At 43.1% G+C, this 25,890-nt stretch overlaps 2 protein-coding genes across 3 annotated transcripts in view; one reads left to right on the forward strand and one right to left on the reverse strand.

Moving 5' to 3' along the window:
- Window positions 1-3,312: 3,312 nt before the first annotated feature.
- LOC118400263 (succinate dehydrogenase [ubiquinone] iron-sulfur subunit, mitochondrial-like) overlaps window positions 3,313-25,890 on the reverse strand; it is a 401,361-nt gene continuing 378,783 nt past the window's right edge. Inside the window, exon 9 of the transcript XR_008074268.1 lies at window positions 3,313-3,434. The gene's annotated coding sequence lies outside the window, so the exon portion shown is untranslated. The remainder of the gene's footprint in view (window positions 3,435-25,890) is intronic.
- Window positions 9,016-25,890, forward strand: part of LOC118370843 (ephrin type-A receptor 8-like) — a 153,131-nt gene continuing 136,256 nt past the window's right edge. The window contains exon 1 of one of the 2 annotated variants that reach the window (XR_008074244.1): window positions 9,016-9,299. Coding sequence is in view for 1 of the 2 variants with exons in the window: in XM_052473469.1 (XP_052329429.1) it covers window positions 9,203-9,299 (97 nt within the window). In the remaining variant the exon portion in view is untranslated. The remainder of the gene's footprint in view (window positions 9,300-25,890) is intronic. The other variant, XM_052473469.1, reaches the window with a different exon arrangement.

A 25,890-nucleotide genomic window follows, 5' to 3' on the forward strand; every position in this document is an offset into this window, starting at 1 on the left:
CCCTCAGCCTAGAGGCGCCAGAGCCCCTCAGCCCAGAGGCGCCAGAGCCCCTCAGCCCAGAGGCGCCAGAGCCCCTCAGCCCAGAGGCGCCAGAGCCCCTGTCCCTCTGTCTAGAGCCCCTGTCCCTCTGTCCAGAGCCCCTGTCCCTCTGTCCAGAGCTTCTGCCCCTCTGTCCCGAGCTGCCCCTCTGTCCAGTGGGGTCATTGAGAGGGGTTGCCATGGTGAGAAAGCCACGGAGGCGGAAGCCACGGAGGCGGAAAATAAGGCGGACAAAGACAAGGGTGAAGTGGGGTCCGCGTCCCGCGCCAGAACCGCCACCGCGGACAGACGCCCACCCAGACCCTCCCCTATAGGTCAAGGTTTTGCGGCCGGAGTCCGCACCTTTGGGGGGGGGTACTGTCACGTTCTGACCTTTATTTTCTGTGTTTTGTGTTTAGTTAGTATGGTCAGGGCGTGAGTTGGGTGGGTAGTCTATGTTTGTTTGTCTAGGTTTTGTGAATTTCTATGTTTCGGCCTAGTATGGTTCTCAATCAGAGGCAGGTGTCATTAGTTGTCTCTGATTGAGAATCATACTTAGGTGGCCTGGGTTTCACTGTGTGTTTGTGGGTGATTGTTTCCTGTCTCTGTGTGTGCACCAGATAGGACTGTTTTGAGTTTCACATTTCTTGTTTTGTTAGTTTGTTCATGTGTACCTGAAAGCATTAAAAAAGTACCATGGAAAATTACCACGCCGCGTATTGGTCCTCTGATCCGTTTCGCCTCTCCTCTTCGGAAGAAGAGGAGGAAACTCATTACAGTCCCCAAATTAATAGAATTGGTTCAGAGTTTGTTTCGATATTTTAACCTGCGTGTCGTGATCACGTTTGGTGTGGGGGGGCGCAAAATTAAATTGCGCACGATGGCACATGATAGCGCACGCGCGCAGCCAGTTTGGGTACGGTGTTATCCTCTGCGGCACAGTTAACTCAGGGTCTTCCATTCCTGTGGCAGTCTTCATGAGAGCCAGTTTCAACATAGCGCTTGATGGTTTTTGAAACGGCACTTTAAGAAACTTTCAAAGTTCTTGAAATGTTCCGTATTGACTGACCTTCATGTCGTTTCTCTTTGCTTATTTGAGCAGTTATTTGACATGTAAAAGACCAAGTCCATAATAAGGGCTAACTTCTGAATAACCCTCCTACCTTGTTACAACACAAGTGATTGGCTCAAACGCATTAAGAAGGAAAGAAATTCCACAAATGAACTTTTAACAAGGCACACCTGTCAATTGAAATGCATTCCAGGTGACTACCTCACAATCTGGTTGAGAGGATGCCAAGAGTGTGCAAAGCTGTCATCAAGGCAAAGGTTGGCTATTTGAAGAATCTCAAATATAAAATATATTCTGATTTGTTAACACTTTTTTGGTTAATACATGATAACATACAGTGGGGCAAAAAAAGTTTTTAGTCAACCACCAATTGTGCAAGTTCTCCCACTTAAAAAGATGAGAGAGGCCTGTAATTTTCATCATAGGTACACTTCAACTATGACAGACAAAATTACATTTTTTTCTACAGAAAATCACATTGTAGGATTTTTAATGAATGAATTTGCAAATTATGGTGGAAAATAAGTATTTGGTCAATAACAAAAGTGTATCTCAATACTGTGTTATATACCCTTTGTTGGCATTGACAGAGGTCAAACGTTTTCTGTAAGTCTTCACAAGGTTTTCACACATTGTTGCTGGTATTTTGGGGTGTTTTGGGGCTGTTGCTGGGCAACATGGACTTTCAACTCCCTCCAAAGATTTTCTATGGGGTTGAGATCTGGAGACAAGGCAACTCCAGACCCTTGAAATTCTTCTTACGAAGTCACTCCTACATTGCCCGGGCGGTGTGTTTGGGAACATTGTCATGCTGAAAGACCCAGCCACGTTTCATCTTCAATACCCTTGCTGATGGAAGGAGGTTTTCACTCAAAATATCACGATACATGGCCCCATTCATTCTTTCCTTTACATGGATCAGTCGTCCTGGTCCCTTTGCAGAAAAACTGCTCCAAAGCATGATGTTTCCACCCCCATGCTTCACAGTAGGTATGGTGTTCTTTGGATGCAACTCAGCATTCTTTGTCCTCCAAACACGACGCGTTGAGTTATTACCAAAAAGTTATATTTTGGTTTCATATGACATTCTCCCAATTTTCTTCTGGATCATCCAAATGCTCTCTAGCAAACTTCAGACGGGCCTGGACATGTACTGGCTTAAGCAGGGGGACATGTCTGGCACTGCAAGATTTTGAGTCCCTGGCGGCGTAGTGTGTTACTGATGGTAGGCTTTGTTACTTTGGTCCCAGCTCTTTGCAGGTCATTCACTAGGTCCCCCCGTGTTGTTCTGGGATTTTTGCTTGTGATCATTTTGACCCCACGGGGTGAGATCTTGCGTGGAACCCCAGATCGAGGGAGATTATCAGTGGTCTTGTATGTCTTCCATTTCCTAATAATTGCTCCCACACTTGATTTCTTCAAACCAAGCTGCTTACCTATTGCAGATTCAGTCTTCCCAGCCTGGTGCAGGTCTACAATTTTGTTTCTGGTGTCCTTTGACAGCTCTTTGATCTTGGACATAGTGGAGTTTGGATTGTGACTGTATGAGGTTGTGGACACAGGTGTCTTTTATACTGATAACAAGTTCAAACAGGTGCCATTAATACACGTAACGAGTGGAGGACAGAGGAGCCTCTTAAAGAAGAAGTTACAGGTCTGTGAGAGCCAAGGGACCACGCAGCAGTCATACTGCTCAGGAAGGAGATGCCTTCTGTGTCCTAGAGATGAATGTACTGTGGTGCGAAAAGTGCAAATCAATCCCAGAAAAACAGCAAAGGACCTTGTGAAGATGCTGGAGGAAACAGGTACAAAAGTATCTATATCCACAGTAAAACGAGTCATATAACGACATAACCTGAAAGGCCACTCAGCAAGGAAGATGCCACTGCTCCAAAACCCCCATAAAAAAGCCAGACTACGGTTTGCAACTACACATTGGGACAAAGATTGTACTTTTTCGAGAAATGTCCTCTGGTCTGCTGAATCTAAAATAGAACTATTTGGCCATAATGACCATCGTTATGTTTGGAGGAAAAAGGGGGAGGCTTGCAATCTGAAGAACACAATCCCAACTGTGAAGCACAGGTGTTGCAGCATCATGTTGTGGGGTTGCATTGCTGCAGGAAGGATTGGTGCACTTCACAAAATAGATGGCATCATGAGGAGGGAAAATTGTGTGGATATTTTGAAGCAACATCTCAAGACATCAGTCAGGAAGTTAAAGCTTGGTCACAAATGTGTCTTCCAAATGGACAATGACCCCAAGCACACTTCCGAAGTTGTGGCAAAATGGCTTAAGGACAACAAAGTAAAGGTATTGGAGTGGCCATCACAAAGCCCTGACCTCAAACCTATAGAACATTTGTGGGCAGAACTGAAAAAGCATGTGCGAGCAAGGAGGCCTACAAACCTGACTCAGTTACAGCAGCTCTGTCAGGAAGAATGGACCAAAATTCACCCAACTTATTGTGTGAAGCTTGTGGAAGGCTACCTGAAACGTTTGACCCAAGTTAAACAATTTAAAGGCAATGCAACCAAATACTAATTGAGTATATGTAAACTTCTGACCCCTGGGAATGTGATGAAAGAAATAAAAGCTGAAATAAATCATACTCTCTATTATTATTCTGACATTTCACATTCTTAAAATAAAGTGGTGATCCTAACTGACTTAAGACAGGGCATTTTTACTAGGATTAAATGTCAGAAATGGTGAAAACTGAGTTTAAATGTATTTGGCTAAGGTGTATGTAAACTTCCGACTTCAACTCTACGTATTTACAATATGTACGAGTTCACTCTGTACATTTCCTGATGTATGTACTGTATGTGTACGGTACCTGTTTGATAATGGGGGATTCCAGTGATATGCTTTTGTATTTATGATTGCTGTGAGTTAAGTGAGTTAGCTAGCATGTTCAAGATGTAATGGTCGCATTAGCCTCTGCTAATACACAGTTGTTTCCATGCTACATACGTATCTACAGCCATCAACAGATTCTGTCCAGCACATCTATGTGTCACCTTGTGTCTAATGTCAGGAATACACACCAATCAACTGGGATCACTGGCTGGACATTCTTTATTTATTACACAACGCAAGAGAGTTACGTAGTACGATCACATCTGTTACACAATCACACATTCTTCCACTGTCCTCTTCCTCACTTCCCTGTATAGTCTATATACAGTGTATTCCTCTGTCTGTGTACAGTCCTACTGCAGTCCTACTGTCCTGTTGCTGTCAACACCAATGAAACACAGAATGTGGAGCATGAGGAGGAGAGAAGAAAGATGGGAGAGCTGCTCAGGGTTTTAATAAGTTAATGTATTTCGGAGCTAAAGAAAGAAAGACAGACAGAGCATCACTCTGATTATAACTGACAGCACTCACACTGCTAGAAATTCCCTCACTGATATCAAACATAAGGACTCTATTTATAGTGATTTTAAGGCTTTCGTCCTGGTAAATATGGAAATATACTATACTCTCTATGGTAGACAGAGGGGTACCTTTCTAGTTTGGTGCTATGGGATTTGGGCTGTGGCGGTCAAACATTTTTGTCAGCCGGTTATTGTCATGCAAAAGTTAACATCTCCAGGCCTCCATACGTATTAGCTGCTGATGCATAATAAGTCCATGTAATTTACACCATCACAAGAAATCCATTATTTAATTTAGGTAGGTCTAAAGAAACATTATGATATGAAGAAAATGTGTTTCAGATGAACAGAATATGAGTTGGCCTATTATGTTATCCATAGGCTGGAGGCTTGTTCATTTAGCAGACATGACAAGCTTATAAATCCTGTGCCATTATTTTAAATTCTATGATTTTATAGTAAGACAAATATAATTGAACTGAACTGAATAACACAGAAATTATATTTTTTCCAGAGCGAGTGTGCTGATGAAAACTATGTTCAGCGTAAAATTGAGAATTGGAAACAGGTCCTACAGGCTACGCAATATTTAGGTATTTGGCAACTTTATTTGTTAATGATACAAACCTTAGAATGTCTTAGAAATCAAAACATACAGTATATGGGCTGCAGGGTGTGACTATAGGCTACTGATGATTTGAAAAAGTTGCAAATAAAGCTTGCGCTCTGTTCCTTGCCTCAGGCAGCACAGCTGTTCTCTCATCAAGTGATCCTAGTATCACCCATTAGACTATTCTCAATATAACAATGTCTTTGCTAATATGTTCAATTAGTTTTGGCCCATTATCAAATGGGTAGGAACAGGGGCAGGGGAAAAAAGTACATGCCATCCGCCTATGCACTCGAATAGGGAATGGAAGCAGCTTTCCTGCTTGTTCCTTTTGGTAGGCTACTCTGGTTATTTCACTCCAGGCACCAACCACTGCTTGAGGATCATGCAGCCTCTCACTGCGCAACGGATTCCGTCCCAACTCTGTATGCCATGGGCTTCACAACCCTGTTTCGGCAGCTACCAAAAGCTTAATTTTGGAAACCATGTGAAATCTTTTCAGGAACATCAGAAGTAGCATGTTTTCACAACAAAACATATTGAATTAAACTGTTGACAGCTCTTCTCTCTGCTTGAGAAAGTGAGGAGATGAGGAGATGGAAATGCACAGTGGTGAGATATTATGTCCCTTAAGATAGCTTAATGTGTCATCCTATTCATTATGAAATTATAAACATTCCCTTTACTTTGCTATTCAAAATCAAATGCAAATTCACAATAATTGGAGGCTAACTATGTCAGCCACTCGGCACATTCAATCAACCAACATGGTCTAGACCTATACGTTCTCTCTAAGACTCATGGATAGAACGTTTGGAGTGGAGCATCAGGTAACCAGTCCATCTAGTATGCAAAATAATACAGTCCACACTCTAAGGTGAATACTAGAATGTGTTACATTTTGGAATACAGGCTAGTTCAATCAGTTTCTTTTCAAATGTTTTCTGCAGTGCGTAATATGCGGTAGGATATGTATCGTATAAAGAATGGTACAATCATTATTTTAATTCTGGGGGGTTTTCAGGCTTGAGCTCATATATAGGCCTTTAATATGTGCATGGCTGTTTAGAATTAATCATCACCTTAGAAAGCGCTGCCCATTTCATTGTGTTTGGATTTGAAGCACTCAGTTTCAACCTGTTGTTGAACCTCTTCCTTCCAATTGATCAAACACAGTGAGGTGAGTTTTAAAAGCACAATACTGTTTTGATAATACAAGTTTGATGTGATTTTCGATTGATTTGATGTCAGAGTGGTTAGAAGGACAATAGAGCCCTGAGTACCAGGCCATTAGCGAGTTGGATATTACTAAAGCATGCCCTGACTGCATAAGAGGAGATTACTCAGACTCAACGGTCACCTGGAATGACTCATGATTGCCAGTGTTGTGGTAAAATGGTCACAGCAACAGCCCCATATTGGATGGAATACTAAGAATAGCCCTTTGTGTTTCATTAAGTCATTTCTTTGTATGTCTCACATCATCCCCAAAAACAAATAGAAACAGTCAAAATACACTGACTGTGTGGTCTGATAACGGCACATTTCTTGTTTCAAGCAAGAATGATTTAAGCTTATTGATACAGTGAATACAGTAAGCATTAATCTCAATTTGATGAGACTGAAATGAAGTAGAGGTATAGATGAGATGAAAAGAGGTTGATATGAGTTTGATCAAACATCCTCCAGGGGAGCTGTCTTCCTTGAGTTGTAGCCTGCATATCCCAACTCCCCCTGAGAGTCGGGTCATTGCCAGGGTCAGCCATTATCAACGGTAACCCTGGAACAATTAAGGTTTAGTGCCTCGCTCAAGGGCACATCAACAGATTTTTCACCTTGTCATCTCAGGGATTAGAATTAGCGACTTTTCGGGTACTGGCACAATGCTCTAACTGCTAGGCTACCTGCCACCCTTGCTGTATGTGTTTATATTTGTAAGTGTCTTCCCCTCCTGTATTAAGACGCTGCACGTATGCAACGAGGCACACTACACATGATGAGGGGGAACCATTGTACCCCCCCCCGTGTCCCTTTGCCTGGGGAACGGTTTGGCAGGCTTACTACTGCCCGCATTTGGCAATGACACTCATCTCCTCCATCCCTCCCTCTCTCCATCCCTCCATCCCTCCCTCTCTCCATCCCTCCCTCTCTCCATCCCTCCCTCTCTCCATCCCTCCCTCTCTCCATCCCTCCATCCTTCACTCAGTCTCCCTGTTCACAAGGCCAGCTGCACACACACACACACACACACACACACACACACACACACACACACACACACACACACACACACACACACACACACACACACACACACACACACACACACACACACACACACACACACACACACACACACACACACACACACACATACATACAAACACACACAGTCTTCTAAAGCTAACCTTGCGGGGGCACACAATTCAGTCCCATTCCAAAATTCTATTTTCCCTAACCTCTAATGCTAAAGCTAATCCTAACCCATACTCTTACACTAACCCTAACTCAACCTTAACCCAAAAATCCTAACCCCACAAGAATAATTAAACACGAACACACACAAACACAGTTGGTGGCCTGTCGATAGTGGGGGCTAAAACAGAGAGACTACATTGCTTTCACCAAGAGCAGTGTCCTCAGAAAACTGTTCTGTGATTGATGGGAAGACAGCCAAAACCCTTGATCCAGTCAGCTTTTAGCTACAGGGAAAACACAGTACTTATTCTGCAATCAGACAAGTTGCAGTTTGATGCCAAGTTTCTCTCCATCAGTAGGATCCATAGATGATAATTGTCCTTGATTCACACGCGTATGCGCACGCACGCACACATCCTTCAGTAATAATGTCATTGCCAAGTGAAGTTTCCCTTTGTCAGAAGGATCAATATCTGATCATTGTCCTTGAATCTAACACTCCCACACACTCACACTCCCACCAGGACTTCTGACTATCTGAATCAGAAATTCGCCACAGGGAACATTTAGGATTTGGCTGTATGGAGCAACAAGAAGCTCTCACTCACACACACACACACACACACACACACACACACACACACACACACACACACACACACACACACACACACACACACACACACACACACACACACACACACACACACACACACACACACACACACACACACACACACACACACACACACACACACACACACACACACACACACACACACACACACACACACACACACACACACACACACACACACAGATGGACGCACACGCAAGGGTGCACACACCTCTAATTATTGATGACCTTCAGTTGATCATTCTCCTATATTCCACTGTCTCAATCTAAACAGTGTTGAAAGAAATACATTGTATTGATTTCCGTTAATATCAATAGGGAACCTTTTTCTAAAAGGTGAAAAGCTGGTGGAATATGTTTGTATGTAAAAAAGGACAGAAAATATTATGATAATTAGATGCAAGTGTTTCTTAAAGAATTTGTAGAAGAGTACAAAAAAGAAAGAGGGGGAGAGGTGGAGTTGAGAGAGTGTGTGAGTGAGTGAGGGAAAGAGGAGTAAGAGCAAGCGAGGTAGAGAGGGAGGCGAGAGTAAACGGAGAGGAGAGATTGAGATGTAGAGAGTGAAAGAGCGAGAGAGAGGCAGAGAACAGTCAAAAGTGCATGCAGGAGTGAGAGAAAAAGAAAGAGAGTGGGAGCGTCAGACAGAGAACACGTTAGAGATTGAGAGAAAGAGTATCAAGGTAGGATAGGTAAACGTGAGGTGTCGTGAGAGTATTTGGTTTGTGGACCTTCAGAATCCTGCCCTCTAATTGGTTACTGAGAGTTGGAGTGACAGTCTGGTCCCTCCCCTGAGTGTGTATGTATGTGTGAGAGCAGACAGAGAGGCTGAGAGGAACAGAGGCAGTCTCTAACTCTATCCCAGCCCTCAGCCCCTCAGACACACTCTCTCTCACTCACTCACACACACACACACTCTCAGTGCTGGCTTAGGCTCCGCTTCAGCACTGGGACACAGAAGCAGCAAAAGTCTGAGGGAGAGTAAGAGCGAGGGAGTGAGAGAGAGGAAGAGAGAGGGAGATTGGTAGTGTGTAAGTGTGTGTGTGTGTGTGTGTGTGTAAGCACCATGTCTTCAGACCCAGGGCTCATAGCACTGTTTCTATGGACTATATCACTACAGACACTGGGCACCGCCGGAAACAACAACAACGACAACAATGAAGGTAAGGCAGGAGTGTGGATCTGTGTGTGTGTCTGTGTGCGCATGTATGTGTGTGAAGGTATGAAACTGACAGCAGGGGAATACACATGGGCACTCACACTTATATTCGCGTGGACAGGTGTGAATTATTTGTGTCTCATGCCTTCAGCCAGGATTAATTTATCATGTGTGGAGCTCAGCTGAATTACGATGCACATATACACATACATACATACAAACACACACCCATGCCATCGAACCCTATCTGAACTTCGTATCTGTTAGAATGTTTATCCTGGCAAGGTGATGTGAGTCATAGGCAAGACCTTTCTGTGTGTGTGCTGATGTGAGCCTATGTGGGTGTATGCGCACATGCTGAGATTTTCAAGTTGCTTGGATATGCATGAGCTAGTATATGAGTGTGTATCTGCATGAGAGAGATTGGATATGTGTGTCTCTGTCACATGCCATCTAAATACAGTATTTAGAGTGTTATCTTGGAAAAAGCCTGTAAACCAGTCACGCTGGGCAGTAGGCCAGGGTTAGAAGATTATAGAGAAGTTGATTGATGTGTTCAGTGACAAAATGACACAGGGAGAACATGCAGTGACAATAATCATGCCTCAAATCCACAGTAGTATTTCCCTCTGAGTCCTCTGTAGAATAGACCATGCTGATGGTCAAATCCTGTGAGTGGGATCTTTCTTGGTGTTGTTTTTCAGACAGTCTTGGGTTCATGATACAACTGAGAGATGAATCACTGTGCTTCTAAGGGGCCCCTAGACAACAACAGATGCTAGGCAGAACAGTACCATCCATAACCCTGTGAGAAATATTGGGGTTTGTTTGTGTCCTTCTTCCAATCCTCCGTCCTACGATCTCGTGACAGCATCCATTTGTTTTCACTTGTTAAACTCGTGTCACTCATTCTCTGGGTTGTTTGTGTGCATGGGTGTGAACGTGCCCATTTGACCCAGTGTGTGTGTATATCTGAGCGTGTGTGCGTGCGTTCGTCCATGTGTGTGTGACATGACGGGTCTCTGTCCTTGTCATGGGTCCTGAGACTCAGAGCAGAGTCAGCCTTGGTGTGACTGTCACACCCACGAAAGAGTGATGGAAAGGGAGGGGGAGAGATCTCATTATTTATCCCAGAAAAGAGAGAAGTAAGCACACAGGACAGAGGGATGATGGGGAAATGGAGGATGGCAGTTTATCCTCAGTTTAGCACAGTGAAGAAAGGAGAGAGAGGGAGAGAGGAGTTCAGTGATAGGCTGTAACGAGGGTGAGACAACGGATGAAGAGGAATGTTTCAGGGCCATTTCTTTCCTCCTCACTCTTTCCATAGAGCTAGCAATGATTTCAAAAACATAAAAGACAAATGTGTATACAGATGTAGGATCTTAATTTAGTTACCCTGTTGCGGGTGAACCTTCCTGCGGTGCAGGAAATTTGAAACTTTTAATTTCAGACTTGATTTTCTCTTATGAAAAATATTTCAACCCTCATAAAAAAATGACCATTAATTCTGATCCACATAATAATTCATATTTACCTGCGGTAGCAAACTGGCTAAAAATTAAGATCCTATATCTGTAGTTCTATGTAGTTCTGTAGTTCTATGTTCCTCCTGTCGTGTCTTTACTATCATTAAACTGAAGACTTTGTTTTTATCAAAGATTCTCTGTAATTAGTTACTCGATTAAACTGAATAATCATGTAACTGTAATTAACTAGGAAGTTGGGGCACCAAAGTATTCAGATTACAAAGTTATAACTTCCCAATATAACCTTTCAGATATTTTCATATCTGATCAATAGTCTTCTGATTAATGATTTATTTATTTCACCTCACGTTAGTCTCCTTCCGAACGTCTCAAACACCGTGAATGAAATTGGAGAGAAAAGGGGGTACGATTTTTTTTAAACAAAAAAAACAATAACCTGAGGATTGATTATAAAAAACGTTTGACATGTTTCTACGAACTTTATGGAGACAATTTACATTTTTGTCTGCCCTGTCGTGACCGCTTGAGCCTGTGGATTTCTGAACAAAATGTGCCAACCAAATGGAGGTATTTTGGATATAAAAATAATCTTTATGGAACATTTATTGTGTAACTGGGAGTCTCGTGAATGAAAACATCTGAAGATCATCAAAGGTAAACGATTCATTTGATTGCTTTTCTGACTTTTCTGACTTTCATGACCAATCTACTTTTCTGCTAGCTGTTTGTAATGTTTGTCTGCTGAGAGAGATGTCCTAACATAAACGCTTTTGCTGTAAAGCTTTTTTGAAATCTGACAGGCCAGGTGGATTAACAACAAGCTAAGCTGTGTTTTTCACTTGTGATTTCATGAAAATAAAATATTTTTAGTAATTTAATTAGAATTTGGTGCTCTGCAATTCAGCGGATGTTGACGAAAATGATCCCGCTAACGGGATGGGTGCACCTAGAAGTTAAAACACAAAGAATTGTTTGTTTTCCTATGCGTGGTGCATATGGCTAAGTCCATCTGAATGTATAGATGTGCGTGTGCTATTTAAAGTCATTGCTTTGTTTGTCACAAAATGGCCTTGGCTGTTTTAAACTAGGATTCTAATATATTTAATGTTCAAATGTGACCCGTTTCACGAAGCTAGGCGTATCTTGCGGGTCACTACTTCACAGGAGAGCCGTTTGAACATGAACTTTTTTTGTTATTGGAAGAAATGCCTTCTCGAACATGTGAACTTTCATGTGCCTTAATTACAAAATGTGTATGCCATCTGTAAATACGAATAAAATGGTTAATTTACGAGCCTAGCTGGTTTAGCCACAGAAAAAGGAATCAACCCTCCCGCCAGCCATTATTGGCTGAGATAATGAGTGGGCTGGACATGCCGCGAGATGAGTTTAGATCGTTCTGCCATATAGCACGCTTCTGTCTATTTGAGCTGGTCAGTATGTCTAGGTAATCCTGTCTAACACAGTTTTTTAAAAATGTATCACGTAGTAAAACTGCATAAGTGTTGCACTCCACTTTCTGGAGGACTGAGTTTTGAAATCACTGTAATTCGATTATGATAGCCAACTAAGGGCAACCATGGCATCTGACAGGAGACACGTCCATCCATGATGTATATGATTTAAGATTGTCAAGCTAGCTACATTTTGACATAATACACCTTTCTAATTTTGACAGAAAGTGGTTTCATTTCAAGTTAAAGTGTACTGTTAGCTAGCTAACGTTAGCAGGCTGGCTCGCTAGCTAACGTTATGTGTATGATCTTATTATTAAGCTAACTAAAGCTTAAGAGGGTGTGAACAATGCTGAATGGGTGCAGAGAAAGAAGTGCTCTCCAGTCCAAAACATTCAAGGCCATTTTCTCAAAGGTGAGGTTACAAGTTTATCAATTTTCAAAGCAAAATTACTTTCCCATTGTTCCTCAAATGCAGTGTATGGTATACCCTTTTGTAGCTCTGTGTCTCTGCTATTATCCAATGTACAAAAACACAATTTCAAATTTGCTACATAAGACCGATTTGAGCCAGGCACAAATTGCTTGTGAAACCATTCTGAACTTACATTGTAATTCTCACACGTAGAATAGGCCTAAATATGTGTTCGATTTATGCTTAAAAGTTGTTTTGATTTGACTTCAAGAATTGTTCTTGATTGTTTAAAAATTCTGGTTATCCATTTTCTCTCAAAGGGAGGAGAGTTTGAGAGTTTTGTCTCAAATATACTGTCTTTGAGATAGGGCTCTTTGATCAAATGTTATGTATATTTGACTTATTTGATAAAACAACATTTGAAGTTGCTATTGACCAATTCAATCAGATAAATAAACAATTGTATGTTCATTGAAATGTTAATTAATCTGCGATATACCTTCAGTTATGTGTTTTGCTTTTACAAAGAAAAATTGAGAATTCCTTTCCAGCTTGCTTGCAGAAAGGTGTTACCTAAGGATATTTGCATGTCTAAAGAAGAAGACAATGCTAAGGCGCCAAAAAGGACACACCTGAAGTGATGTTGCTAGGACCATGAACTGCTGGTCTGAAGATTGTCTACAGTGACTACTACAGTGCTAGCCGTCCGGTTATGAACACTTCTCTCTGATGTAGAATCAGATAAGAACAATCTCTGTGTTAGTCTTGCCAACCCCCATTGTCACACTTCTGATAAGCAGAGGTTACATCATGTAGGTCTGACTTCTGATTGGAGATTATCTTTACAGTAATACTATTGGTCAGCAATTCAGGTTTTGAATCCAAACAACTCAGAAGCTTATAAAAGGGTCTACGGTTCATTGTTTTTTCTCTTATTTGTTCCTGAACTGCTGTGGTGATACTCTTTTATTCTCTCTCTCTCTCCACCCAATGGACTATTACTGTAACTCAACTATGATGTTCATGCATATTGGATAGGCTGCATTTCCACCGTCCAAATTCATGCCATAACCAAATTCATGCAAACTAATGTGCGCTAACGCCACCTCAACGGCAGCTAAAAATAGAGGGTTAAGTGTTAATTACTATAACAGAGCTCCAGACTAACATGTTCCTCTGGTGTTACTAACGTTTACTATTGGTGGCACCAGCACTGGATTTGGTAGGACCCAAATCATGAGTAATCATCTTATAAAGTCATTCAGAGTTCTTTAGTAAGAGTCGATTCATCTAATTAAATCCGTCTGTTTAAGCTAGAGATATATGATTTTTTAGAAGGGCTGAATCTCAATCCACCACATCCGCCTGTCGGCCTTCCGCATCTGCAGTGGAAAGTGGCAGAGCTAACAGCGCTGTTTGTCAGAGCAGGAGACATCCTGAAAATTGGTCTTCTCACAAAAATGTCTGTAGCATCAGAATGGTTTGGCCTACAAACTAATAAGGAAGCTCAGGAAATATTTTAGTTTTTTGGACGGATTTTATCCCCTAATGACTCTCTGGAAAGAGGAGACTCTCACGAACTTGATGGTGTTCTCCGTTTCGCTCTACAACTCCCACAAGTGTCACTGGTCTGACGGTGACCCAGTACTGGCCCCCAAACATTATGGAAGTATGGAAGTAATTTTGTGCCAGCTAAATAAAGGGGTTGGATATATGTCCAATAATATTTATTGAGCTTTCTTACGTCTCTTAGATATAGGACTTTAAAACCTTACTCCTTATGATTGTTTTTCCATTTGTGATTGTGTTATTCAATGTTGTTCTATGGGCTATAGTAGTCAAATGGAATATTTTATCAAACATTTGTTTTTGATACATACAGGGGTCCTACAATTCAAAATCAAATAGATAAATTATCCATGGTTTGACCATCTTAAAACAATTCAATATGTTAGCTTAGTAGAAATGCTTATATTACTTTGAAATGGGATCTGTTTGAATAGTCTCAAATTAACAACTTTGTATTAGTAAAATAACATGGCATGCTGGCTCCATCCGGGTGGTGCAGTGAACTAATTCCTTGGATAAAAAACAGAAGAACATGAGTTTGAATCTCACTGCCACAATTTAAAAAAAAGTGTTTTCATGATTAATGCCAAAGCAACTGAATTTCCATGTGTTTGGAGTTCAAAACGGTTAACTTAAGCTAGCAGTGCTATTAAAAGCCTTACATGTTCTCAGGACGTTATTTATTTACTGTGTGTGCATGCATCCATCAAGATAAATGTAATGTTAAAAAAAACTTTGCGGTTGGTACTACCCATGAGAGCTATAGGCCTTACAATAGCCTGTGTGCATTTCATGTGCTCGGAGCCATATCAAATAGCTTTGTTGTGAAATATATTGAACTGAATATTAAGTGTTTAGAAATAATAATTATACCTTCAGTGAGACCCTCCTCTCTTCGGCAGGGACAAAGGGAATTCCCAGATGGCCAATCCACCCCTGATTCAGATTGAATGCTTAAACTTAACCATGGCCTTGTTTTAGTTTTAACCCTATCACAAACCGTAACTCTCCTTACCTTAACCATTCAGATTGAATGCTTAAACTTAACCATGGCCTTGTTTTAGTTGTAACCCTATCACAAACCGTAACTCTCCTTACCTTAACCATTCAGATTGAATGCTTAAACTTAACCATGACCTTGTTTTAGTTTTAACCCTATCACAAACCGTAACTCTCCTTACCTTAACCATTCAGATTGAATGCTTAAACTTAACCATGACCTTGTTTTAGTTTTAACCCTATCACAAACCGTAACTCTCCTTACCTTAACCATTCAGATTGAATGCTTAAACTTAACCATGGCCTTGTTTTAGTTTTAACCCTATCACAAACCGTAACTCTCCTTACCTTAACCATTCACATTGAATCAGTTGAACCAGTTAACCGGCCATAGCAGCGGTGGATCCTGGGGTGCAGCTGCAGCAGGAGTAGTTCCAAAACACCACCAAATTTGTCATTTGGAGCAACAGAAATGTGATGTTTGGAGAGACGTAGACAAATTGGCTAAACTGGGAGATCTTGTGCGCGCACTGTTCGCCGCCTCCTTATAATACAGTAGTTTGTACCAGGGGACAAGGAACTCCTAATTGCCAGGGAAAATGTGTGTTTTATAACGTTTCTCTCAAACGTAATGTTTTTTATATATTTTAATCTGTTGATCAACATTCAAATAACTCTCAGTTCATGTGTTCTGCATTTGTTCTAACTGAATTTAAACACTCCAATAAATAAGTCTTTCTGAATAAATACAGATCTGAATCAGGCCCATGTTTACTGTTTTCCATCTACATTAATATTATTATTCATAGTCATATAACTGTGTTCAATTACTTTCCAGTTCTTAATGTTCAATTCAACAAATATCTTAAAAACAAATAAAACTGTCAAATGGAAATATAAAGATATATAATTGAAAATATTCAGATATATAATACATAGAATTGTTTATACATGTGAAAATAGATTTTATTCGTCAAAAAAGAATCCTGTTATGTAATACATTGTTCATTTAATTCTGATAACATTGTATTAACTAATTGTAAAATGCTGAATAGAATGTAAATAATTATTTTTACCAGGATAATGTTTATTTGTTATTTTATGCATATCACTGTAATTCTGTTTAACTCCAAACCTTTATACTGTCAATTGTAATTGTGTGAAATATTATATAGATCATTATGCCAATCTTAATTTTGTATACAATGTTGACAATGGATTTACTTATATATTTGTTTCATAAACCACATATTGAATCATTAATGTGTACATACTGTACATACAAAGAGAAAACCATAAAACATGGTTTTGCAATTATCCATTCAGTAAAATATTTTCTGATTAAAATCTTAAAATGTCACCAAATCCTCATTTGGATAATTGTACATTAATAATTAAAAAACAGCAATTAAGACCTCCTGTGTGGCACAGTGGTCTAAGGCACTGCATCACAGTGCTAGAGGTGTCACTACAGGCCCGGGTTTGATCCTGGGCAGTATCACAACCGGCCTTGATTGGGAGTCCAATAGGGCGGCGCACAACTGGCCCAGTGTCATCCGGGTTTGGCCAGGGGCTCATCCTGGTCTAGCGACACCTTGCCAGGATGACCTCGGTCGTCAGTTGAATGGTGTTTTCTCCAACAAATTGATGCAGTTGGCTTTCGGGTTAAGCGGGCGAGTGTTAAGAAGTGCAGTTTGGCGGATCATGTTTCGGAGGAAGCATGACTCGACCTTCTCCTCCCGCTCCCATTGGGGAGTTGCAGCGATGAGACATGATCAAAAAGTGGGTAATTAAATCTAAAGATATGTCCCACTGATAGCAGATTCCTTTTCAAACACTTCTGTTGGATGTCCTGAAGGTTTCAACTGAGAATTGCTTGGTAAAATGAATTTCACTTCTTGCTGGGGTTTAGCTGTAGGGCAATTACAAATATTACAAGTACACTGGAAAGCAGATAATCTTACAAATGAAAGTAAGACGAATAAAATGTAGTTTAAAGCTCTCAGGGAAGGTGGCTAACACTCAGTCAAGCGTATACCTTTTTCTGATGAGGAGCACAACACACACACTAATCCCAAACCCACACACACAAACACTCAGACTTCCAAGGACACCGTTATCTGAAGAAAACTGAAAGAATATCCATTGAGTCTCACACACACACACACACACACACACACACACTGATTGATGGCAATGAATTCGCAAAACATACAAAACAACTTATTCACACAGCATTTTTTGTAAATTCGGTATCCAAAGTCAGATATGTCCATGATCCCAGGCCGAGACTTGGCTGTATTGTACCCATGTTCCATTAGATTGGTCCCATGATTTTTTATTTTATATATTTTTTTTATTTATTTCACCTTTATTTAACCAGGTAGGCCAGTTGAGAACAAGTTCTCATTTACATCTGCGACCTGGCCAAGATAAAGCAAAGCAGTGCAACAAAAACATCAACACAGAGTTACACACGGGATAAACAAACGTACAGTTAAAAACATAATAGACAAATCTATACACAATGTGTGCAAATGTAGTAACATTATGGAGGTAAGGCAATAAATAGGCCGTAGTGGCGAAATAATTAAAATTTAGCATTAACACTGGAGTGATAGAAGTGCAGTTGATGATGTGCAAGTAGAGATACTGGGGTGCAAAAGAGCAAAAATAAATAACAATTTAGGGAATGAGGTAGTTGGGTGGGCTATTTACAGGTGGGCTGTGGACATGTGCAGTGATTGGAAGCTGCTCTGAGAGCTGATTCTCTCAGAGCAGTTAGTGATGGAGATAGTTAGTGATGGAGTTAGTTAGTGATGGAGATATGAGTCTCCAGCTTCAGTGATTTTTGCAATTCACTCCAGTCATTGGCAGCAGAGAACTGGAAGGAAAGGCGACCAAAGTAGGAGTTGGCTTTGGGGATGACCAGTGAAATATACCTGCTGGACCACGTGCTATGGGTGGGTGTTGCTATGGTGACCAGTGAGCAGAGATAAGGCGGGGCTTTACCTAGCAAAGACTTATAGATGACCTGGAGCCAGTGAGTTTGGCGACGAATATGTAGTGAGGTCAGCCAACGAGAGAATACAGGTCGGAGTGGTGGGTAGTTTATGGGCTTAGGTGACAAAACGGATGGCACTGTGATAGACTACATCTAATTTGCTGAGTAGAGTGTTGGAGGCTATTTTGTAAATGACATCGCCAAAGTCAAGGATCGGTATGATAGTCAGTTTTACGAGGGTATGTTTAGCAGCTTGGGTGAATGAGGCTTTGTTGCGAAATAGGAAGCCAATTCTTGATTTAATTTTGGATTGGAGATGCTTAATGTGAGTTTGGGAGGAGAGTTTACAGTCTAACCAGACACCTACATATTTGTATTTGTCCACATATTCTGTGTCAGAACTGTCCAGAGTGGTGATGCTAGTTGGACGGGCGGCTTCGGGCAGCGATCGGTTGAAAAGCATGTATTTAGTTTTACTAGCATTTAAGAGCAGTTGGAGGCCACGGAAGGAGTGTTGTATGGCATTGAAGCTCGTCTGGAGGTTTGTTAACACAATGTCCAAAGAAGGGCCAGAAGAATACAGAATGGTGTCATCTGAGTAGAGGTGGATCAGAGAATCACCAGCAGCAGGAGCGACTTCATTGTTATATACAGAGAAAAGAGTCTCCCCGAGAATTGATCCCTGTGGCACACCCATAGAGACTGCCAGAGGTCTGAACAACAAGCCCTCTGATTTGACACTCTATCTGAGAAGTAGTTGGTGAACCAGGCGAGGCAGTCATTTCAGAAACAAAGGCTGTTGAGTCTGCCGATAAGAATGCAGTGATTGAGTCGAAAGCATTGGCCAGGTCGATGAATATGGCTGCACAGTACTGTCTTTTATCGATGGCGGTTATGGTATCGTTTAGGACCTTGAGCGTGGCTGAGGTGCACCCATGACCAGCTCGGAAACCAGATTGCATAGCGGAGGAGGTACGGTGGGATTGAAATGGTCAGTGATCTGTTTGTTAACTTGACTTTCGAAGACTTTCTCTTTAGGGATCTCAGAAGATACAAAAGAGAGGTTGAACAGGCTAGTAATAGGTGTTGCAACAATTTGCTATAAGCCAGGATTCAGACACGGCTAGGACATCAGGGTTGGCAGAGTGTGCTAAACAAAAAGGATCATTTTAGAAAGAGGGGGTCTAGCCCAGCTGATTTGTAGGAGTCTAGATTTTGCAGCTCTTTCAGAACATCAGCTGTCTGGATTTGGGTGAAGGAGAAGCGCCTCCTTTTCCCTGAGAGAGAAAACAGTAGTAACCTCTATAGGATTGTAGAATATCCCTCCTTATTTTTGCGTTAGCGAGAGACAAGGAATGAGAGAAAAATAGAGAGACAGAAAAAGGATGACGTAGGACAAGTAAAGCTTTTTGGAGGGGAGGAGAGAGGAGAGAATAAATGGAAGATGGATTCCACTACTACATGAGTGTAGAATCTCCATGCATCTATCTCTTCTGCATCTCTGCATCTCTCTCTTCCTTTGAAATCAGTCTCTGGCCAATTCCTAACTTGAGATCCCAATTTTCTTGCAAATCTCCAATGGACATAATTTCATGATTTACTAATGTCTAGGTGTACCACGGTTCTAATTTAAATGTGGTCCAGACAGGACAGGATGGGATATAATGGGACATGTGAAACTTTGCCTCGACATCAGAAGAAAATGTTGATCATGTCAGTCTTTGAGGTGTGCCTGTCTTGACAAGGTTGACTCCAACATGAGAAAAAAGAAAACGCATTGCTGCAATGCAAAATTAACTTTGATTGAATTTCTTCCCTAGTCTCTGACAATAAACCAAAACGTGAACTGATGTCCCTAGTCTCTCTTTCTCTCTCACTCGATCGCTGGTCCCTATTTGAAGCACACTAATAGCTTTCCCTCCAGCTAGCTTCCCCTCCAGCCTGGTAAACTGCAGGACATGAAAAGCCCCACATAGAGAATGGGCCATACGCCGAATAAGGCACTGAGTAGGATTACTACAGTATTCTCCTCTACTCCTCTACTGCAGGGAAGAGCTAATGAGAGATACATCATTATACAGAGATGCAATGTATTATGTGATGGATATCTGGCAAAGGTATGGTTTCAGCGTTCTACAGAGTTCAGAGCCACGAAATGGGAGTGCCGAAAGGTCTATTGTGACGACTCAAACAGCCAATGAAACTATATGAATAAATGTGTAATAATCAGCTGCCGGACTATCACGGTGGAATCATATTATATTGTTGAAAGCCTTACAAGGAAGTTAACAAGTGGATAGTCTGGGAAAGTTGTATTCTGAGGGATGCACACTAAATGTGTAATGAACATCAGACTTGTGAGTGAGATATACCGATGTCCACAGTGGCGACCCGTCAATCAGGGAAGATGGGGCGAACATAGTCTCTTTTTTGCTTTATTGACTAAAGCAGCTCCAAAATGCAGGTGTTTCATTCGAGCTCAGTGCTTTCTGTGCTGGTGGGGCAGCCAGCAGAAAATACAGAGCATAGGGGTTGGTGATGTTCTCTATTTGCATGTGATTGTCTCAGTGTTCTGTCATTCGTGGGGACACTACGTTATCACAAAATCTACAAGTAGAGCTAGAAAGTTCAAGCTCCTTGGGTGCTGCCATAGATTTACATTTGAAGTGCCCATCCAAGATGGCTGAAGGTCATTGGCCACAGATATAATGACGTCAAATCACGTTACATATTCGGTAGCTTTGATTCTGTAGCTTTGGTTGGGCGGCAGGTAGCCTTTTGGTTAGAGCGTTGAACTAGTAACCGAAAGGCTGCAAGATCAAATCCCTGAGCTGACAAGGTAAAAATCTGTTGTTCTGCCCCTGAACAAGGCAGTTAACCCACTGTTCCGAAGCCATCATTGAAAATAAGAACTTGTTTTTAATTCTTAACTGATTTGCCTTGTTAAATAAAGGTTAAAAATACTGTATATATATTAAAAAAATTGTACTGATCATGACAACATCATTCTTACAAAATCTTAGCCAGACAAGCAGTCATCATCATGAATCAATTCGACAATCTCCTGGCAAATCCTTTTCAATCCTTGTCATATTAAGAGAAATGATAGATACAACTTATTGGTTTAATGGATCTGCAGGTAGCTAACCAACCAGGTTCAATGTTATCTAGCTAACATTAGGCTATAGCTAGCAATGCGAATGGCTCTGAGATATGAATAATATTACTCCAGAGATCCAGAGATCATACACATAACATTAGTTAGTGAGACAGCCAGCTAATGTTAGCTAGCTAGCTAACAGCATCATTTAGCTTGAAATGAAAATGACTTTCTGACTAAAATAGAAACGTGTAATATCTGAAATGGATGGACACTTCTCCCTCTCTGTCACAGATGCCATGTTTGCCCTTAGTTTGAAGATGTAATCTGGAGACAGGTGTTTTATACAACAGCCTTCTCTGTGTTCTCTTTTCTACTCTGTCTGCATATTTGCAATCAAAATCAAATCTCCTTAGCTATCGTACTCTAATTCCACTGATTTCAAAACTTGGTCCTCCAAAAAGTGGAGAGCAACACTTATGCAGTTCTACTGAGTGATATCGTTAGAAAAGAATACCTACACATACTGACCAGCTCATGTTTTAGACAGTTCTACATGGCAGACCAATCCGAACTCATCTCTCGGGATGTCCAGCCCACTCATTATCTCAGCCAATCATGGCTAGCGAGAAGGTTGCTGACTTTTTCCGTGGCTAAACCAACTAGGCTCGTAATTTAACTTTTTTAGGATAGGGGGCAGCATTCAGAATTTTGGATGAAAAGCGTGCCCAAAGTAAACTGCCTGCTACTCAGGCCCAGAAGCTAGGATATGCATATAATTGGTAGATTTGGATAGAAAACACTGTTAAAACTGTTAAAATAATGTCTGAGTATAACAGAACTGATATGGCAGGTGAAAACCTGAGAAAAATCCATCCAGGAAGTGCCATTATTTTGAAATGGCTGTTTTTCCAATAAAAGCCTATCCACCATTTAAAGGGATATGACCCAGATTCCGTTCCCTGTGGCTTCCACTAGTTGGGAACAGTCTTTAGACATTGTTTCAGTCTTTTCTTCTGAAAATGAGGGAGAATGATCACATTGAGTGAGTGGACCCTGGGATGTCCCCAGAGCTGGTTACTGCGCACGGCAGAGAGCGCAACCTTTTTGTTTTTCTTTTATATTGACGACGCTGTTGTCCGATTTAAATATTATCAATTATTTAGGCTAAATACAACCTGGGGGTTGATTTTAAACATCGTTTGCCATGTTTCTACAAATTTTACGGATACTATTTTGAATTTTCGTCTGCGCGTTGTGACCGCATTTGAGCCATTGGATTACTGAACAAAACGCGCCAACAAAATGGAGGTTTTTATACATAAAGAGGGACTTTATCGAACAAAACGAACATTTATTGTGTAACAGTGTCAGGGTTTACCAGAATTGGACCCAGAAGCAGAACAGGACAAGGTGAGTATAAAGATGGTGAGTATTTATTAATCAATGAGAACGTGGAGGTAGATAGTTCTGGGTGGAGGAGCGGGCAGCGGAGGTGGGTTGATGGCAGTGGATAGGCAGATCCAATGGATAACAACACACTGGTGACGAGCAGACAGGGATGGGGTATGTCAGGGATGGGGTATGGGTTCTGGGTGGAGGAGCGGGCAGCGGAGGTGGGTTGATGGGAGTGGATAGGCAGATCCAATGGATAACAACACACTGGCGATGAGCAGACAGGGATGGGGTATGTCAGGGATGGGGTATGGGTTCTGGGTGGAGGAGCGGGCAGCGGAGGTGGGTTGATGGGAGTGGATAGGCAGATCCAATGGATAACAACACACTGGTGACGAGCAGACAGGGATGGGGTATGTCAGGGATGGGGTATGGGTTCTGGGTGGAGGAGCGGGCAGCGGAGGTGGGTTGATGGGAGTGGATAGGCAGATCCAATGGATAACAACACACTGGCGATGAGCAGACAGGGATGGGGTATGGGTTCTGGGTGGAGGAGCGGGCAGCGGAGGTGGGTTGATGGGAGTGGATAGGCAGATCCAATGGATAACAACACACTGGTGACGAGCAGACAGGGATGGGGTATGTCAGGGATGGGGTATGGGTTCTGGGTGGAGGAGCGGGCAGCGGGCAGCGGAGGTGGGTTGATGGCAGTGGATAGGCAGATCCAATGGATAACAACACACTGGTGACGAGCAGACAGGGATGGGGTATGGGTTCTGGGTGGAGGAGCGGGCAGCGGAGGTGGGTTGATGGGAGTGGATAGGCAGATCCAATGGATAACAACACACTGGTGACGAGCAGACAGGGATGGGGTATGGGTTCTGGGTGGAGGAGTGGGCAGCGGAGGTGGGTTGATGGCAGTGGATAGGCAGATCCAATGGATAACAACACACTGGTGACGAGCAGACAGGGATGGGGTATGTCAGGGATGGGGTATGGGTTCTGGGTGGAGGAGCGGGCAGCGGAGGTGGGTTGATGGCAGTGGATAGGCAGATCCAATGGATAACAACACACTGGTGACGAGCAGACAGGGATGGGGTATGTCAGGGATGGGGTATGGGTTCTGGGTGGAGGAGCGGGCAGCGGAGGTGGGTTGATGGCAGTGGATAGGCAGATCCAATGGATAACAACACACTGGTGACGAGCAGACAGGGATGGGGTATGTCAGGGATGGGGTATGGGTTCTGGGTGGAGGAGTGGGGCAGCGGAGGTGGGTTGATGGGAGGGTGGATAGGCAGATCCAATGGATAATAAACACACTGGTGACGAGCAGACAGGGATGGGGTATGTCAGGGATGGGGTATGGGTTCTGGGTGGAGGAGAGGGCAGCGGAGGTGGGTTGATGGGAGTGGATAGGCAGATCCAATGGATAACAACACACTGGCGATGAGCAGACAGGGATGGGGTATGGGTTCTGGGTGGAGGAGCCGGCAGCGGAGGTGGGTTGATGGGAGTGGATAGGCAGATCCAATGGATAACAACACACTGGTGACGAGCAGACAGGGATGGGGTATGTCAGGGATGGGGTATGGGTTCTGGGTGGAGGAGCGGGCAGCGGAGGTGGGTTGATGGCAGTGGATAGGCAGATCCAATGGATAACAACACACTGGTGACGAGCAGACAGGGATGGGGTATGTCAGGGATGGGGTATGGGTTCTGGGTGCAGGAGTGGGCAGCGGAGGTGGGTTGATGGCAGTGGATAGACAGATCCAATGGATAACAACACACTGGCGACGAGCAGACAGGGATGGGGTATGTCAGGGATGGGGTATGGGTTCTGGGTGGAGGAGCGGGCAGCGGAGGTGGGTTGATGGGAGTGGATAGGCAGATCCAATGGATAACAACACACTGGCGATGAGCAGACAGGGATGGGGTATGGGTTCTGGGTGGAGGAGCGGGCAGCGGAGGTGGGTTGATGGGAGTGGATAGGCAGATCCAATGGATAACAACACACTGGCGACGAGCAGACAGGGATGGGGTATGTCAGGGATGGGGTATGGGTTCTGGGTGGAGGAGCGGGCAGCGGAGGTGGGTTGATGGCAGTGGATAGGCAGATCCAATGGATAACAACACACTGGCGACGAGCAGACAGGGATGGGGTATGTCAGGGATGGGGTATGGGTTCCGGGTGGAGGAGTGGGCAGCGGAGGTGGGTTGATGGGAGTGGATAGGCAGATCCAATGGATAACAACACACTGGTGACGAGCAGACAGGGATGGGGTATGTCAGGGATGGGGTATGGGTTATGGGTGGAGGAGAGGGCAGCGGAGGTGGGTTGATGGGAGTGGATAGGCTGATCCAATGGATAACAACACACTGGCGAGGAGCAGACAGGGATGGGGTATGGGTTCTGGGTGGAGGAGCGGGCAGCGGAGGTGGGTTGATGGGAGTGGATAGGCAGATCCAATGGATAACAACACACTGGCAACGAGCAGACAGGGATGGGGTATGGGTTCTGGGTGGAGGAGAGGGCAGCGGAGGTGGGTTGATGGGAGTGGATAGGCTGATCCAATGGATAACAACACACTGGCGAGGAGCAGACAGGGATGGGGTATGGGTTCTGGGTGGAGGAGCGGGCAGCGGAGGTGGGTTGATGGGAGTGGATAGGCAGATCCAATGGATAACAACACACTGGCAACGAGCAGACAGGGATGGGGTATGTCAGGGATGGGGTATGGGTTCTGGGTGGAGGAGCGGGCAGCGGAGGTGGGTTGATGGCAGTGGATAGGCAGATCCAATGGATAACAACACACTGGTGACGAGCAGACAGGGATGGGGTATGTCAGGGATGGGGTATGGGTTCTGGGTGGAGGAGCGGGCAGCGGAGGTGGGTTGATGGGAGTGGATAGGCAGATCCAATGGATAACAACACACTGGCGACGAGCAGACAGGGATGGGGTATGTCAGGGATGGGGTATGGGTTCCGGGTGGAGGAGTGGGCAGCGGAGGTGGGTTGATGGGAGTGGATAGGCAGATCCAATGGATAACAACACACTGGTGACGAGCAGACAGGGATGGGGTATGTCAGGGATGGGGTATGGGTTCCGGGTGGAGGAGTGGGCAGCGGAGGTGGGTTGATGGGAGTGGATAGGCAGATCCAATGGATAACAAC

This window comes from Oncorhynchus keta, chromosome 21 (assembly GCF_023373465.1).
Source record: "Oncorhynchus keta strain PuntledgeMale-10-30-2019 chromosome 21, Oket_V2, whole genome shotgun sequence".
In the NCBI taxonomy this organism is placed as follows: Eukaryota; Metazoa; Chordata; class Actinopteri; order Salmoniformes; family Salmonidae; genus Oncorhynchus; species Oncorhynchus keta.